The sequence below is a fragment of the Primulina eburnea genome, chromosome 16, assembly GCF_022965805.1.
Source record: "Primulina eburnea isolate SZY01 chromosome 16, ASM2296580v1, whole genome shotgun sequence".
NCBI classification, from domain to species: Eukaryota; Viridiplantae; Streptophyta; class Magnoliopsida; order Lamiales; family Gesneriaceae; genus Primulina; species Primulina eburnea.
In genome coordinates this window covers 7,383,732-7,399,998 of record NC_133116.1, presented here as the reverse complement: position 1 = coordinate 7,399,998, position 16,267 = coordinate 7,383,732, and the positions used below count along the sequence as shown (strand labels likewise).

Sequence of the window (16,267 nt, the reverse complement as noted above, 5' to 3'; positions counted from 1 at the left end):
GATTATAACAATACATCCGTTAAATAATCATTTTAATCGATTATAACAATACATCCGTTAAATAATCATTCGTACAATCTTTAAAGCTGCGTTTGGTTTGAAGGATAAAATAAACTAATGATTAGTAAGTAAATGATAAAGAAAATGATTGTGGTAGGAATGTAATATATGGTGTTATGTTTGGTATGATTTTTTTAAGTGTAGAATAATTTTAAATTTTTTGATGAAAGGACAAAATTGCCCTTTCTTCTTTTTTTTTTCTTCTTCCACTCCGGCGACGGCCGGCGGCGGCGGTCTGTTGGCGGCCGGTGGCGGCGGCAGTCGGTGGCAGCGGTGGTCCGCGGACGGCCGGCGGCGGTCCGGCGACAGTGGCGGCGGCGGTCCGGTGGTCGGTGGCGGCGACGGTCGGCGGTCGGTGGCGGCGGCCGTGACGGGAAGTGGTAGTGAGTTTGGATATAGGAGAAGGGTAAAATTGGAAAATAGGAAGAATTAAGAGTTGGATAAATAATCCTAGGGGGTGAGGAGGTATTATTTTAACCTACCTAATATAACCTAATCATTCATAGGAGGGATAGACTTGGTTAAATAATCATCGGTACCAAACATGTGATTAAGTGGGTTAAAAAAAATAAACCCACCTAATCACCCCTACCAAACGCCCTATAATAATCACTTATACACCACATTAATTACCATTTTCCCACAAGTTTAAAAAACGAACACTCCTGAGGTCTTCCTCGACCCTTTCGTCCGCAATGGTCGATCCAACGGCTCGAATTTTTTCGAGTCAATTTTTTTTTTTTTTTTTTTTACATGGAGATGAGCCCGGATCACTCATGTGGAATAATCCGGGCCATTCATTGTCCGTGCAGGCACTGCATGCACTGGTAGGGTGAAACAATCCCACTCCTGAGCAACTTAAGATCGCTGAATTCAAAATTGAGGGTTTCGAATTTATAATAAGACAAAATTTACGTGAGACGGTCTCAAAGGTCGTATTTTGTGAGATGAATATTTTATTTGGGTCATTCATGAAAAAATATCATTTTTTATGCTAAGAGTATTACTTTTTATCGTGAATATTGGTATGATTGACCCGTCTCACATATAAAGATTCATGCTCTTATAATAATAACTATTTTAGTTTATTTGGATAAATCTATTTGACATTAACAGATTTCAAATCTTTAACTAGTTATTGGCAAAAACTTGTGTGAGACGGTCTCACAGGTCGTATTTGAGAGACGGACCTCTTATTTGGGTCATCCATGAAAAAATGATTACTTTTTATGCTAAAAGTAGTACTTTTTATTGTGAATATCCATAGTGTTGAACCGTCTCATAGATTAAGATCCGTGATACGGTCTCACATGAGACCTACTCCTAGTTATTTTATCGAGTTAATCTAATGGATTTTAAATTCTTTCTTTAAATACTTCTTCATATCCGAATTTTTTTTTATACATATTCATCCTTATATAAAAGTATGTCTTACCTGTGAAAATAAATGTTCACATTTGGATATACCGTTAAGATATAACGGATGGAATGAAATTTTCCAAAGAAATCACATTAGACATTTCATTTTAACGGTGTTGGTTAAGTCCTACACAGAAAGAAAAAAATTTCTTCTGCTACAACCTGTATAGAGTAGGTCTCTTGTGAGACGGTCTCACAAATTTTTATCTGTGAGACGGACCAACCCTACCGATATTCACAATGAAAAATAATACTCTTAGCATACAAAATAATATTTTTTTCATGGATGCTTCAAATAAAAATACGTCTCACAAAATACGACCCATGAGACCGTCTCACACAAGTTTTTGTCATCTGTGTAAAATCTTTTACTGTACAATTTAGATTTGTGACACATTTATCATGCAGTTTTCAAAAAAAAAAATTATTATGATCCTAATATGAGAGACATGTACAAAAATAGACCATATAACACAAGATTTATGCTAGCTGCTCCCCAGGAACGCTATAGTTGACCATACCAGCTCATATTGGCAGGCCCCTACCTGCCAAATTTTCAAACACGTGGGCGGACTGCTAAAAAGCGCCATGCAGATCCTATACACGCTCTCCTCCTCAGATTTCGCAAGACGTTTCTTTTTAAACAATATAAAATATAATAATATATGCTAAAAAGACTATATTATATTATCTAAAAACAAAATATTATTTCCTAAAATACACCACTATCTTAGAAGAAAAGTCAAGTCTTCTAAAGTCAGGTCAATATATTGTATTTTATATAAAAATTGATAAAATTATATTCACATCAAAATTTTATATGTTAATAATAATATTTGCGCCTAGAATCTCCTTTCCGAGCTGAAACTAGAAATTACCAGACGGGAATCTGCTTATATACATATATAAAGTATACCTACAGCTCGAGGAGTGAAACTGCGTGTTTATTTTCGTAAAATTGATGAAATCAAGCTGTCGTCAGATTTCTTGATTCTTGATTCGCTTATATCATATTTCCGGAAATTATATATATAAGATATATGCATCAAGATTTGCTTTCTTTTCTGACGTAGTTTATTTCAACATCGTTTTTGTCCTAAGGATTGAAGAAAATATCGGTAAGCAGGCCAAGAATCCTCAAGAATTTCGAAGGTTTTGTCAATCTCTAGTTCTCTTCTTGCTGATTATTTGGCACATCAAAGGTTTCAGTTTTATTTACGTTGTTTGTTTGAGTTGGAGTCGTTTCTTTCCCAGCCAAGCGTGACTAGTTTTACTTTTTCGAAATATTTTATTGTTCTCGTTGTTTTATGGGTTTGGTGTGTGTGTTTTTTTAGAGGGAGGAGGGTGAACCGTGACGTCTTTGACTGTTTTTCACACCTCCAAGTGTGTGTAATGTGTGTTTTTATTTCTTGCTATTTTCTGTTAAAGTTTAAGGTTTCATTCGTTCCAGTCTAATGTTTGATAGTCTTAATTTGCTTCTGCAAAAGCCAAGAGTCTGTTGCCTCCACAAGATCAGGAACAGGGGTTTCGACTTGTCCCCTTAAGTGGAATTGGCTGGTCTTTTAGATTTCTCAGAATCATTCTCGGATTCATTACATGTTTATGTGATTCGTAATGGCTATATGTTTCTAAGTCCACGAGTTCTTGGAAAAGATACACATTTTTTTTCTTTATATGAACTTTCAATCCTTTTCCCCAGAGACAGGCACCAGTTAGTTTTCCACGAAACATGGATGATGAATACGAGAAGTTTATTCGGAGAATGAACCCTCCAAGGTATATATAAATACAATAATCTATATATCTATATATGCATATGTATGATATTCCTATGCAAGGAAGTTACTTAATTCGAATTCCATAACAAAATTCAACATTACCTGTTGCCAGAGTTGTCATTGATAACGAATCGTGCAAAAACGCCACGGTTATTCAGGTAAGTCTAGATTCGAACTTTTTTCATTCAGTCTTGGACTCTGCACTCGTGAATTTTTTCCAATTTTTTTTTATTTTTTATTTTTGGGTTACGTGTTTTGATGCTGCAGGTGGACAGTGCTAACAAACATGGTATTCTTCTTGAAGTCGTGCAAGTCCTTATTGATCTCAATCTCGTTATAACCAGAGCTTATATAACGTCTGATGGCGGATGGTTCATGGATGGTAACGACATTTTCATATTAATTTACGAAAGATTTAGTGTACTTTGTTTTGTGGAGTTAAAATACAATCTTGAAGCTTTCTCTTCAACCAGTTTTCAATGTCACTGATCATGATGGGAACAAGATAACAGATGCTGAGATTCTGAGTTATATTCAAAAGGTGGTATATTCTTGGTGCTAACGATAGCGATTTTGATGGTTTTGTGTATGCATATGAGCAAGAGTTGTGATTTTTTGCCTTTCATTTTCAGTCACTCGGTCCTGATTCTTGCTTTGCGACCTCAATGAGAAGATCCGTGGGGCTAACATCCGAAATGGACCACACTTCAATCGAGTTAATAGGAAGTGATAGACCGGGGTTACTTTCCGAAGTTAGCGCGGTCCTAACCCACCTCAAGTGCAATGTGGTGAATGCTGAGGTCTGGACCCATAACACGCGTGCAGCAGCCGTAATGCAAGTAACCGATGAGTTAACAGGGGGGGCGATTACGGATCTCGAAAAACTAACCATGGTTAAGCGCCTTTTATGCAATGTTCTTAAGGGCAGTAACAAATCTAGAGAAGCTAAAACCGTGGTATCTCATGGGGGGACTCATACAGAAAGAAGGCTTCATCAGATGATGCTTGCTGACCGAGATTATGAGCGAATGGGGGATGATTCTCTGGACGATAAAGAGAGGCCGAGTGTTAATGTTGTCAATTGGAATGATAAGGACTACTCGGTGGTAACGATCCGGTGCAAGGATAGGCCGAAGCTTCTGTTTGATGTTTTGTGTACTTTGACTGATATGCAGTACATCGTTTTCCACGGAAGCGTCGACGCCGAGGGACCGGAAGCTCATCAGGTACTCGATTCGTCCTTCATCTCTGCATGTTCAAGGTCTTGTGACATGGTCTGAAAAATACTCTCGGGTTCGTGTTTTTAAGGAGTACTGCGTGAGGCATGTCGATGGATCACCGTTGAAATCAGATGCAGAGAGACAAAGGGTGATCCAATGTCTTGAAGCAGCGATACAAAGGAGAGTATCCGAGGTAAGAATTACCATTGTACATTAATTCAATTTTCTTGTATGAATTTTGATCTGTAGCTTGTTCTCCATTTTCTCCCAAGGGCTTGAAACTAGAACTCTGCACAACCGACAGAGTGGGGCTGTTGTCTGATGTAACACGGATTTTTCGCGAAAATAGCCTAACCGTGACCCGAGCAGAAGTGACAACACGAGCCGGCAAGGCAGTAAACACATTCTACGTATGCGATGCGTCGGGGTACCCGGTGGACCGAAAGATTATAGATTCCATACGACAAACGATCGGAGGAACAATACTTAGAGTAAAAGGCTGTCCCGACGAGATGAATCTAGTCCCTCGAGAATCCCCGACAAGATTTCTGTTTGGAGGGCTCTTCAAATCCAGATCATTTTGTAATTTTGGTTTGATAAAGTCTGATTCTTGAAGCCTTCAAGATAAGAGTAGCGTAGTAACTCAGGGGCTGACCCGTTGGACTACACTGATACACGTTTCTTTTAGCTTCTCATCTTGTTTAGTGAAACATTCACATTCGTGAAAGAGTCCTTGGTATATTTTTAAGTACGAGATCTTACACTTTTTTAATAAAGGTTCTAACGATATTATCAAATTATTTAAATTCATTCATTAATTTTATTATTTAAATTGTGAGTTTATCATCCCCCAGTTTACTTGTACCTTGTTATATTATTATGAATTAGCACATTAATTTATTATTAACTGATTAATTATTTAAATTTTAGATTTTAAATATTATAATTGTATATGCTAACTATTGCCAAAGCATAAATTATTAATTCGTGCATAGTAACGGCTGCCAATGCTAATCATCTATCGCTTGAAAAGCAATTTGCTCTTAACGTTTGATGTTCCGACGGTGTTGGATGTCTTGTTCATGCCTACGTATATTAGAGCACTTTTGGACTTGTTACCATTTTTATATTTACCATTTTTATATTAATTTATATTACGTTGAATTTAAACGGATGAATTTGAAATCAAAGATTTCGATTATATTTTTATTGTTACCAATGAAACACTAAATAAAATCTTAAATATATATTTTACTTATTTATATTTTAGTTACATACTGAAATTCAAATGTCTCTATTATTGAGTGAACTTTAAATTCGCCATAATCAACATGAAACACTATATAAACATGAAAATAGTAAATTTGAAGTTTATGGCTTTGTTTCTCTAAAACTACAGAATAAATTTGAATATATTTGAAATCCATAGATGTGAAGTCAATCTATCTAAACGCAACCTTTATATTTCAATATCTTGACGTCCATTTATTTGTTTATTTTTCCAAAACACCACTTTTTCTTTTTTTTTTTGTAATAATATGAAATGATAAATTCATAACACTATAGTCTTGGTGATGTATTTTTTATCTCCTATAACAATGTATATTATGATATCTCAACTATGAGAAGGTATTATGTAAGACAGTTTCACGGATGATACATCCTTGAGACTAATCGACTTGATATGAATTTTTGAGACTGGTCGATTTGATTGATATCTCAAATCAAAAATAATAATTTTGACACAAGAACAATTTTTTATGAATCGAATCAGACATGAGATCTATCTCATTTTGGTTTATGTCAGCAGAGCACATGTGAGACGGAAAATTGGCCTTCAGTCTCCAGTCGTCGATTTTTTTTGTGTTCAGTCTCTGGGTACTTTTTTAGTACCACATTTCCACGTGAAGTATACCACATTTCCACGTGAACTGTACCATATTTTGTATGACATAGTACCACAATTTTGTGGGTAAGTAGTGAACCCAAGAAATGTTTTGATTGAAGATTTTTCACCAAGTTCCTCCATATGAGAAACCCCCATATGTTTTATGTAATATTGCCAAAGAATATAAATTCCCTGATTTTTTTGTTAATTGGATATGTATAAGGCCGTTGACCAAATCTTACAATGATAAAAGGAAAAAATTATATTTTTGGTAATATATCGACGGTCTTAGTTTATTAATTTGTTTCTTTTTATTTTCATTTATTTATTTGGAGTATTGATGTTGCGCTAAAAAATACGAAGTGTCACCAAAAATTGCTGACAAAAGATATTGTTAATATGTTTGATGTCACTTCACCATTCTGATAAATGATTAAAAATGAAAAAAAATGCAAATAATATTCTAAGATCGTGAATTGACAAAACTAAAAATACAAATTATTGGACTAAAGATTAATTTTTTCTTGAAAAAAATTCGAATTTTGTGTCTCACTATTTATTAGAGTGTGTGTGTGTATGTAAAGCTATATTTAAGTCATTTCCTCGTCATTTCAAGCCAATGTTAATCCTTATTCACGAGTCCCATGTGGGTTGGTCGTGGGGTTGGCGGCTTACAAATCTTTATCTCAAATCATTTTTTTTATATGCATCTATTCTTACATATTTATTGAAGTAATAATGTTGATCAAGACTCCGACAGCATGGTTAACCGTCAGAAAATGACAAGTAATTAAATGAATTTAATCTTTAATTATTCTGAATAATTGATTAATAAGTGTTTCATGATCAGCTACGGTACACGAGAAGTGGACTAATTAAAATATCCAGAAAAGTTTAAAAAATAAAATAAAACTAATTATTGGATAGACATGAATTATACAATAAAATCTTTCAATTGTTTCGAGAAGAAATATTGAATATTGTCAATTCCGAGTTGAACTTCACAATCAAATGCTTCGAATCCGAACTCATCGGTTTCTTCGACCTGACCCACATGAGCAGTGCTTCAAACCATTGAAAAGTTGACACGACTCAATTTCATGCAATGGAGAGTTGACGGGTGTCAAAATTTGTCATATATCAATTCCTTAATAGTTTTTAGATATTACTAATATGGATAGAGTCGAACAAACCGAACTTATCTTTGTGAAATAGTCAAACTAAATTATTATGGGGATTAATCATGACTTTCGATCTACAAATTAATTATGCATCTCTCACACAATATTGATCAAGGTTATGACAATCATCCTTGTAACTAATCTCATCAAATATTGTATATTTGAGACCAATGTTCTCCGACGTAGCTCATGTAACTGAATAAGTCTATATTACGCACATCAAAATAAATCTAAAAAAAAAAACAAAAACAAAATGACGCTCAAAATTTCAAAATGGAATGAAAAAAGCTTATCGTTTTATTTTATTTTTATTCGGGTAGATTCTAAAGTATATAATATAGTTTTTATTTTGCTATATGAGTGATGAAGGATAGTATGAGTTCCAAATTAGCAATGGTGGATAAAATTAATGGTTTCGGGCGACAAAACAAAAAAATATAAGTTATTGGACGAAATTAAAATTGCATTTTTCCCTAATTGAATAGAATCTTGGCCGTATAGTACTTATCTCCAAGTATTCCTACTCACGATCGTCTCTTACACTAATTTTTCATACCAGAAGCTCCAAGCCCATATTATTTCGTCAAGCCACAAGCTCTAGATCCATGCATGCATGTTTGTGCACAAATAGACTCCGATAGCAGCTAATCTGTATCCGTCCATGTGTTTTACAAAACATGTAACACAAATTATTAAGGGAACGAGTGCGGTGATTGCTTGTGTTATTCAAATATGGGATGGGATCGTTCATTATTTATCAATACAGCATCCCAAAGTACCGAAAGGAAAATTTGGTCATGCTTATGTTATTCATTCATCGTTCCAATGGTTGCAAAATGATTGGCAAACCATGTTGAGGACGAACTGTGACAAGGGGGATAGGAGAGTGAACATAACTCGGAGACAATGTGAACTTGAACTGTTGAAGGACCATAGAGAGTGCAATCTTCGCTTCATTGCTTGCAAAGTTCAATCCTACGCACGTTCTTGGGCCGAATCCGAACGGAAGGAATGCCATGGGATTATTTCTTGTTGCCTTAGCCACCCCTTCTGCAAATCTCTCTGGTTTGAAAAGGTGAGCATCTTCTCCCCATATTTCTCGACTTCTATGGAGTTCTAGAGTGGTAATGATTATTTCCATATGAGCCGGGAGCTCGTACTTTCCTAGCCTTACGTTGCTTTTTGCTCTTCGAGTAAGATTTGTCACTGGGCTGTATAGCCTTAGGGTCTCGTTGATGATCATGTTTACCTAAACACATGAGAAAAAGAACCGAACAGGAACGAAAAAATGAAATGAATATACTCGGATTCTTGTTGTTACCTTAATATTTCTCATAAAATTATAAGCACAGTTCAAAGGGAATAAGCTACTTACCATTTTTAATTTGGCTAGACTTTCGGATTTTGGATTTTCTTGGCCAAACACTTGAAACACCTCGTTTCTCGCCTTTTCTTGCCAATCTGTGTTTATCGCCAACAAAAGAAACGTCCAAGAAAGCAAGCTGGTAGTTGTCTCATGTCCGGCAAGAAAGAATACCTTGCATTCATCAATGACATTATCAACAGAAATCCTGATTTTTCTTGTCAGCAGCATGGTGAGCTGCCAGCAATGATCCCAGAAAGTCATTCCCAAAGTTTTGTTCTTGTCCTTTGAACACTTTATCCTCTCTTTTCCTCACTATTTCCACGATAGAATTGCGTAGAGATTGTTCGATTTTATCTGATTCAACATCATCTTTGGTCTTGAAACCTTTGCTGTGAGACATCAAAAGAAAGTTTTAGTTCCTTTTGGTAAGTGATTTGAAACACATGCCTAATCAAGATTATTTTTCAAAAGAGTGAAAGACGGAGTTTAATTACATGAAATCAGAAACTCGAACTTTGTCAACATTTTTGAATATGAGAAACCCGAGCTTCGTCAACATAGCGAATATGTTTCGCCCTTCCAAGTAACTACTTCCAAAAGCTGTTCTTGCAATCACCTCAGAACTTAGAAGATCGAATTCGTGGTACACTTCTAGTTCTTTCCCTTCATAATTTTTCCAGTTTCCTATCATAGTTTCCACACTTGCAACCATTGCAGGAAACATTTCCTGCATCAGGGCGGAAAGAAAGATTTCGATATGATTATAACATAAATATCAAAGAAAAATATCATAATGTTGCTAAATTTGATTCATTAATAAGTTACGTGCTCAATCAGTTACCTTCAAGCTTTCTGCATAAAAAGCATGGTTGGCTATTTTTCGCAGTTTCGACCATTTCTCTCCTTCTGTCATAACAAGTCCATCTCCCACGAGCTTCTCTGCAAGGCCATCGATTTTGATTTTCGGATACATACCTTCTTTATTAGACAATATTTCTTTAACCAACTCCGGTTCACTGATCACCAAAAGAGGTCGAGGACCATTCCAAGTAAGAAAATTCTTTCCTATGACATATAGAACCGAATAAATTACATGATTTCATACATGTCTCTTAATAAAAGAAGCACGAAAATATTTCTCGTTACCATATATCTTCATCCACGCATAGAAATTAGGATGGATTCGAGGGAATATGTCGTGCGACAATTCCATTGGACCCTTGGCTGCTTGCTGCTTCAAGAACATGGCCTCTTTAGTACCTCCATGAATTAATTTGTATGAAGGGCCGGTGATCCCCTGTCTCCTCATCGCCGATTGTATGCGAAAGGGTTTCCATATTACTTTGTAGATAAATCTTAACAAAATCAGTGCAATAATGAACAGAGGAATTGAGAAAAGAATGCCCATGACGACCTTGTGTTTGTACAGGGTTTTAGCCTTGTCTGTTGATGAACAAGCAAGAGAAAATAACTTCACTTATGTTTATAGGGATAATATACTATCCAGGTTGTAAGATTGAGACAGCCTGGTTCTAAGCAATGGTCGTCTGATATGTCGAGAAAAACCAGGGGAACACACAAGGCATGAAAACGAAAGTGATTTGGATGTTCTATTTATCAGGATGCAGCATGTTCATTATTTTTCTCAACTTCTTGTCCCACCTTTTGTTTGGAAGTTATCCAAGGAAAAACACCGAATATAGAATTTTTTTAGCAGATAAGGCATGAAAATGAAAGTGATTTGGATGTTCTATATATCAGAAGGCAACATGTTCACCATTTATTTCAGTTTCTTGTCCCACCTTTTGTTTGGAAGTTATCCATGGAAAAAATTTGGACATTGGATGTATTCGACTGTTGGATATAGTGTTGCCCATTTCAGACCAACACATGAAGGAGCCTGGCAAAATTTTGTCGTTCTCTGTTGGTTAAAATGTGTGTGAAGGAACGTGGGAGATTATTTATCCGCAGGCTTGAGGTGCTTATTGCATGACATACAAAAATTTCACAAAGAAAAAGTTTGGGAAAATAATTGTTTTGGTGATTAACTTATCCAAATTTTGGATTTCGTCAATTAAAAGTTGTCAAATTCGGTTTTTGTACACTAACATTTAATTTTCGATTATTTTAGTCAAATTACTGACGTAAAATCTGAAAAATCAGTAATTTTATCATTTTAGTATTTTATAGTGTCGTGTTGAACTCACATAACTGAAAATTAAAAGTTAGTGAACCAAAAACAAATTTTGAAAAAAAACAAAAACAAACTATTTTCCTGGTATGTTTCTGATCGTGTGAAGAAATAAATTTAAGTAATTGTAAAATGGACTTGTGCTATGTTATTTATACGAATATTCCGCATCTTTAGGTGATCATCCACTCAAACTTTTCTATGACAGATTTTTATAAAAATTTCTTTTTAGATTTTAATTATTTATGTTATCAAATTTTAAATGTAGTCATTTTTTTATTTTTTAAAATTATATTTATTTTTCTACATAACTTTATTATGTCAGTGTTACGCTCCGGGACGGTGGTTGGTTGACACCGGCGGTGCTCTCAAATTTACATTCGAAAACAACAAGCCTCATAAGTACAAAATTCAGAAACCAGTCTTTTATTCATAATACTGAATAACCATTGTCTGATACAAAAGTCAAATAATAATGTTTTACAGCGGAAATGTAAAACAAGCTAGACATAACACTGTCTTAACAATTATAGCGGAAATCAACATAAACTAGAACTGGTAAATAATGGTCTTCTTCACCAGTCCCAGAATTGAATCTGCTCTTCTTCTTCTAACTTTTCTTTCTCGTTCTTATCTGAGATGAGTTTGGTGGGTGAGTGATATGATTGTCACTCAGTAAGCAGGAGCGGGACTGACTCCCAGTTTTTGAAATTATTTTCAACAGAAACAGTAATACAAATAATATACAGAAAAATCTTATTTTCATAACAGAAATCAATATTCAGAAATCACATGTTTCAGAACAGAAATCAGAATTAGTAAGCACTGAGCACGTTAGTGAATTTCATGGCTAAACTGATATCAGTCCCCTATATGTTCTCTCCTCTAAGGGGTGAGGCCAGAATCAGAATCAGAATCAGAATCCAGAAGTGTTCAGAATATATATTCCTACCATTAGTTCACTAGAGAGTTTCAGTTCTTCAAAATCATATATCAGAAATCAAACATTCAGAAATTGTGCTTTAAGACAGAAATTAACAAACTGATTTCAAGATATTTTATACATAAGCCCACTTACCGTAATAATTTGCGTGAAAGTTTCGGTTGCAGTCTTCTGGAATCTGGTTGCTCTTTCTATTGGATTTTACAGCTCGAAAATTCAATTGATAACTCAGGATTTGTGTAACACCAATCAGAGATTTGAGAGTGTTATTTATATGTAACTTTCTGACTGTTGGCCTCTCAATTAATGACCATAATCTGACATTAATAGCATTTATCCCATGTTAAATGCTTTAGTTACAAGTCATCAGCTGAATTAGTAACTTTCTGTTAAATCCCGCGCTGCTGAACTCTTATGCTGTTGGATTCTATCTGCTGGAAAAATACCAGCTTCTGATGAAAATTTTGCATTGCTGCTACTGGAAATTCAGGTTCTCACAGTCAATGTCAGTAAACATTTCTACGAGAAAAATTACAATTGCATTTCATGCAATTTCATTATAGATTCATCAATATTATTAAAACAAAGTCAAAGATATATTCTTGAAATCATGAAATATGAGATAATGATATTCAAAATAACAATTATAAAAAATCCTTACCAAATTAAATAAAAGATATGCAATATATCCACCAAATCAAATCGGCCATCTATTTAAAAAAAATTAAAATAAAAAATCGACAATCTATAGGGTATACTTGGTAGGATGAAATGAGGTGAGAAGAAATGGACATTTACAATCTTATTTCATTTTTTTGCTTGGTATAATTTTTGAAATTGAAACACTCGTTCCAATGGAAATGTTCATTCCCATGAACATGAAACAAACATTACTACCATGTTGGTTGGGTTTATTGTCACGCTTCGAAACTCAGAGTTGACACCGATATTGTTTAGCAATCACACAATCGAAAACAACAAGTCTTGTAGCACATTGTAAACCAAAAACCATTTTATATCATAATATCGAATAGATAACAATGTCTTTACAACCCAAAAATCAAAACGATAGATTTTAATTGCGGAAACATTAATATTGAAGTAAAAGTAGAAACTGAATCTAAAATCTTGAAGTCTCGAAATTTACTAGCCCAAAACTGATCCGACTCTTCCTCCTCAAGTTTTCCTCGGGCTTATCTGGGAAAGGATTGTAAGGGGCTGAGCATTTTGGGAAATACTCAGCAAGTGGGGGTCGTTCGAGCACAATATAACAATATGCATAAAAGTTCGAAAACACTATACTTGCATAACATCATTCGTATCACATGCATAATATTTACCAAGCACTAAGATTCATATACTTTCTATGGTTTACTGATATCAGTTCCTGATTTTTACTCCTCTAAGGGGGCGAGGCCATATAGCGGTTACATCCCCACCTCGTAAGGGTCATATCATGGTGGGGATTCCCACCTATATACAGTCGACTCTTCACAGTGTTCAAAACCGTATGACAACTAATACAAGAAATGAGTAGAAGAAGAATTGTACTCGACGAATTTTCAAAAAAAAAAACGAACATATACAAAAATCCTAAAATTTCAAGTTTAAAACAAGTCCACTTACAGTATATCTTGATGTTAAAAACGTGGAGTGCACGGCTTTGGATTGGATTGCTTCTTGCACCTCATTCAGGCAGCACTTCGGCTTGATTTTTTTAGCCTAACTTCAGGTCGATTTTTTAGCAGAGTTTTGGCTAGAGAATGCTGCTGGAATTTCGAGATTTGCAGCAAGGGATTTTGAGATTTATGGTGTAGGGAATGCTAGGCTTGATGGTATTTATAGGGGAGGAGGATGAAGCTCAATATGGTAGTCTAATCATACCAAAACTTGGCTTCAATCTTCACGTTTTTGGATTCAAATCCCCATCCATAATTGAGTTATTTAGGAGGGTGTATTCAATGTAGGAGATTTACTGACTTTTAATGACTTTTGTAGATTTAAAAGTATAGATATTTTCAATTAAGATTTTTGAAAATTCTATGAAAGTTATAAAATTTTAGTGGTATTCAAAATAAGCTTTCATAGAGTTTTAAAAAGTCAAGTGGTATTCAACATTGACTTTTTAAAACTCTATAAAAGTTTAGAGGTATTCAAATTCTCAATAGACTTTTAATAACTTCATGAAATTCATTAATATACAAACATTAAAGCCTAAAGTACAACTATAAGTTGTCAAAAATTGTATAGGTTCAATCCAAATATTTGGATGGATTTTTAAAACTTCTAACTCTTACACAAGCTATTTATTTCTCTCTGTGTCGCTTCACATCACCTATCTTCTTATCTTCTCTTCTCTCCTCTCATCTATATCTATCACTCTCTCAAATTTTCGAAATGTGTCTCTATATATATTTTCGTATTTCTTTTCAAATTTTTCATTTTTTGGTTTATTGTTCAGTTAATAATTTTTTATTTCAATATAATAGGAAATTTTGAATTATATAATTGATTTTGTGATTTTTAATTTATTATTTATACAAATTAATATAATATTCAATAACAATAAAATATGATCCCAAAGCTTAATTCTTAATAATTGAATAGCCTCACAACAACCATGTTTTTTTAAATTCTTTTTAGCATTTTCAATTAATATGTAAGTTATGATATTTTTATACAAAATTATATCCACACAATGATAAATAATATCCTTTTCACATTTATATTATCAATTCAAAAGCAAGGTTAAAAATTAATCAATTGATGTATTTTTAAAAATTTACAAACATATATACAAATCCACATATATAGGCATGTAAGTATTAAATGATTTTACTTTTAAATAATTAAATTTATTTATTAATATAAATATTGAAAAAATATTTCAAACTGAATATGTTATATATGTCAATTAATTATTGATTCAAAGAAATTAATAAAAAAATATGTTATAATTAATTACAAAATTTAAAAAATCCTATAAAAAAATTTCACAAAAGTCTATAATAATCTTACAAAAAGTCTACATAAATCTGTTTATAATCTATGAGATTCTGTAAAAGTCAATAAAAATCTTGCAAAAAAAGTCTGTATGAATCCACATAAATCTGTGAGATTCTGTAAAAGTCAATAAAATTCTATCAAATCCATAAAAGTCTATCATTTGAAAAAGTCATTAAAAGTTATCAAAACTTTGGATTGAATACACCTGACTTAGCTATCAAAGTGTGAGATTCATTCCTTGATCCATTGCTCTCAATTTGGTTCGAAATCTAGGTGCAAGGGAGGAGAGGGTTTATGGGGACCCGGACGCTAATCATCTTCTTAATAATCTTTGGGGTTTAATTATCAGTTAAGATAAACATGGTCTAAAAAATTTTCTTTTAAAATGCGGAAGGTAATGGAATCAATCTATTATACAAACTAGTATAATAATACAAATCTTGTATAACATGCCTCTAATTTAAAATTAGGTTCAACTACTACATTCAAGTAATAAAACCTATCTACATCCAAGTCTGTGATCACAACTCTAATCTCGATCTCTCCTCATCTTCTGGACCCTGATCCTGCCCCACCTGTTGTCATGCACACATACAAAACAAGACAACAACCGGATAACTCCGGTGAGATATAAATATCCCAGTATAAACAATGTATTAAATGCAATCATATAAAACATATATAAAAGCATAAACAAACATCAAAACATGTATCTAGTCTGACTACATGAATCGATGACTCATGATCTAATCTTATCTTATCTCAAATCTAGGGATCCCAATCTAATTTAGACTCTGGTATGCTGTATCGAATGTGTCTGAGATAGACGTCGATCTACATCTGAAGCTCTTCGATACACCGTAAGTCTAGAGTCTTATCGGTTCTGAGAAAGACTCGACGGTTCTGCCCTAGCTAGGCTGTCTGCCCTAGACTCGGACTCTGACTCTGTTCTAAGTCAATATATTAACATATCAATCTGATAATCTGCAAATATCAATGCAATAAAATAAAGTATGTGATTTAGGGAAACTCAAGTCAAACCTAACTCGAGTTGTGCAATCCCGAATCAACATTTATTTATACCTTTATCCTCTCGATCTGACGAAGACGAAGTCATGCCTTCTGATATGTCCATACCCCGTCTGGCAATGACAATCGTACAAATACAATATCAGTATAAACTCAATTCAAAACCTGTTCTGATCCATACTCAAA

General features: G+C 34.0%; 1 protein-coding gene and 1 pseudogene across 2 annotated transcripts; one reads left to right on the top strand and one right to left on the bottom strand.

The window, feature by feature from the left end:
- Positions 1-2,313: 2,313 nt before the first annotated feature.
- Positions 2,314-5,289, top strand: LOC140816821 (ACT domain-containing protein ACR4-like). Of its 2 annotated transcripts, none has more exons than XM_073176294.1 (8): positions 2,314-2,597; positions 3,179-3,255; positions 3,370-3,415; positions 3,525-3,639; positions 3,731-3,798; positions 3,890-4,483; positions 4,566-4,670; positions 4,750-5,289. In XM_073176294.1, exons 2-8 carry the CDS (start codon positions 3,209-3,211, stop codon positions 5,089-5,091), a joined length of 1,317 nt encoding a protein of 438 aa, XP_073032395.1. In that variant the 5' UTR covers positions 2,314-2,597; positions 3,179-3,208; the 3' UTR covers positions 5,092-5,289. The 2 variants fall into 2 exon arrangements, with proteins under 2 accessions (XP_073032395.1, XP_073032394.1); XM_073176293.1 differs by having other exon boundaries at positions 2,314-2,631.
- Positions 5,290-8,003: 2,714 nt separating this feature from the next.
- On the bottom strand, positions 8,004-10,571 carry LOC140816523 (cytochrome P450 CYP749A22-like; annotated as a pseudogene).
- Positions 10,572-16,267: the final 5,696 nt, after the last annotated feature.

Excerpts from the sequence above, each read along its gene's own strand:
- LOC140816821 (XM_073176294.1), top strand. The coding sequence starts at position 3,209 with ATGGATGATGAATACGAGAAGTTTATTCGGAGAATGAACCCTCCAAG. Across the intron at positions 3,256-3,369 it reads CGGAGAATGAACCCTCCAAG|AGTTGTCATTGATAACGAAT; the intron begins GTATATATAAAT and ends ACCTGTTGCCAG. Across the intron at positions 4,484-4,565 it reads AGGGACCGGAAGCTCATCAG|GAGTACTGCGTGAGGCATGT; the intron begins GTACTCGATTCG and ends CGTGTTTTTAAG.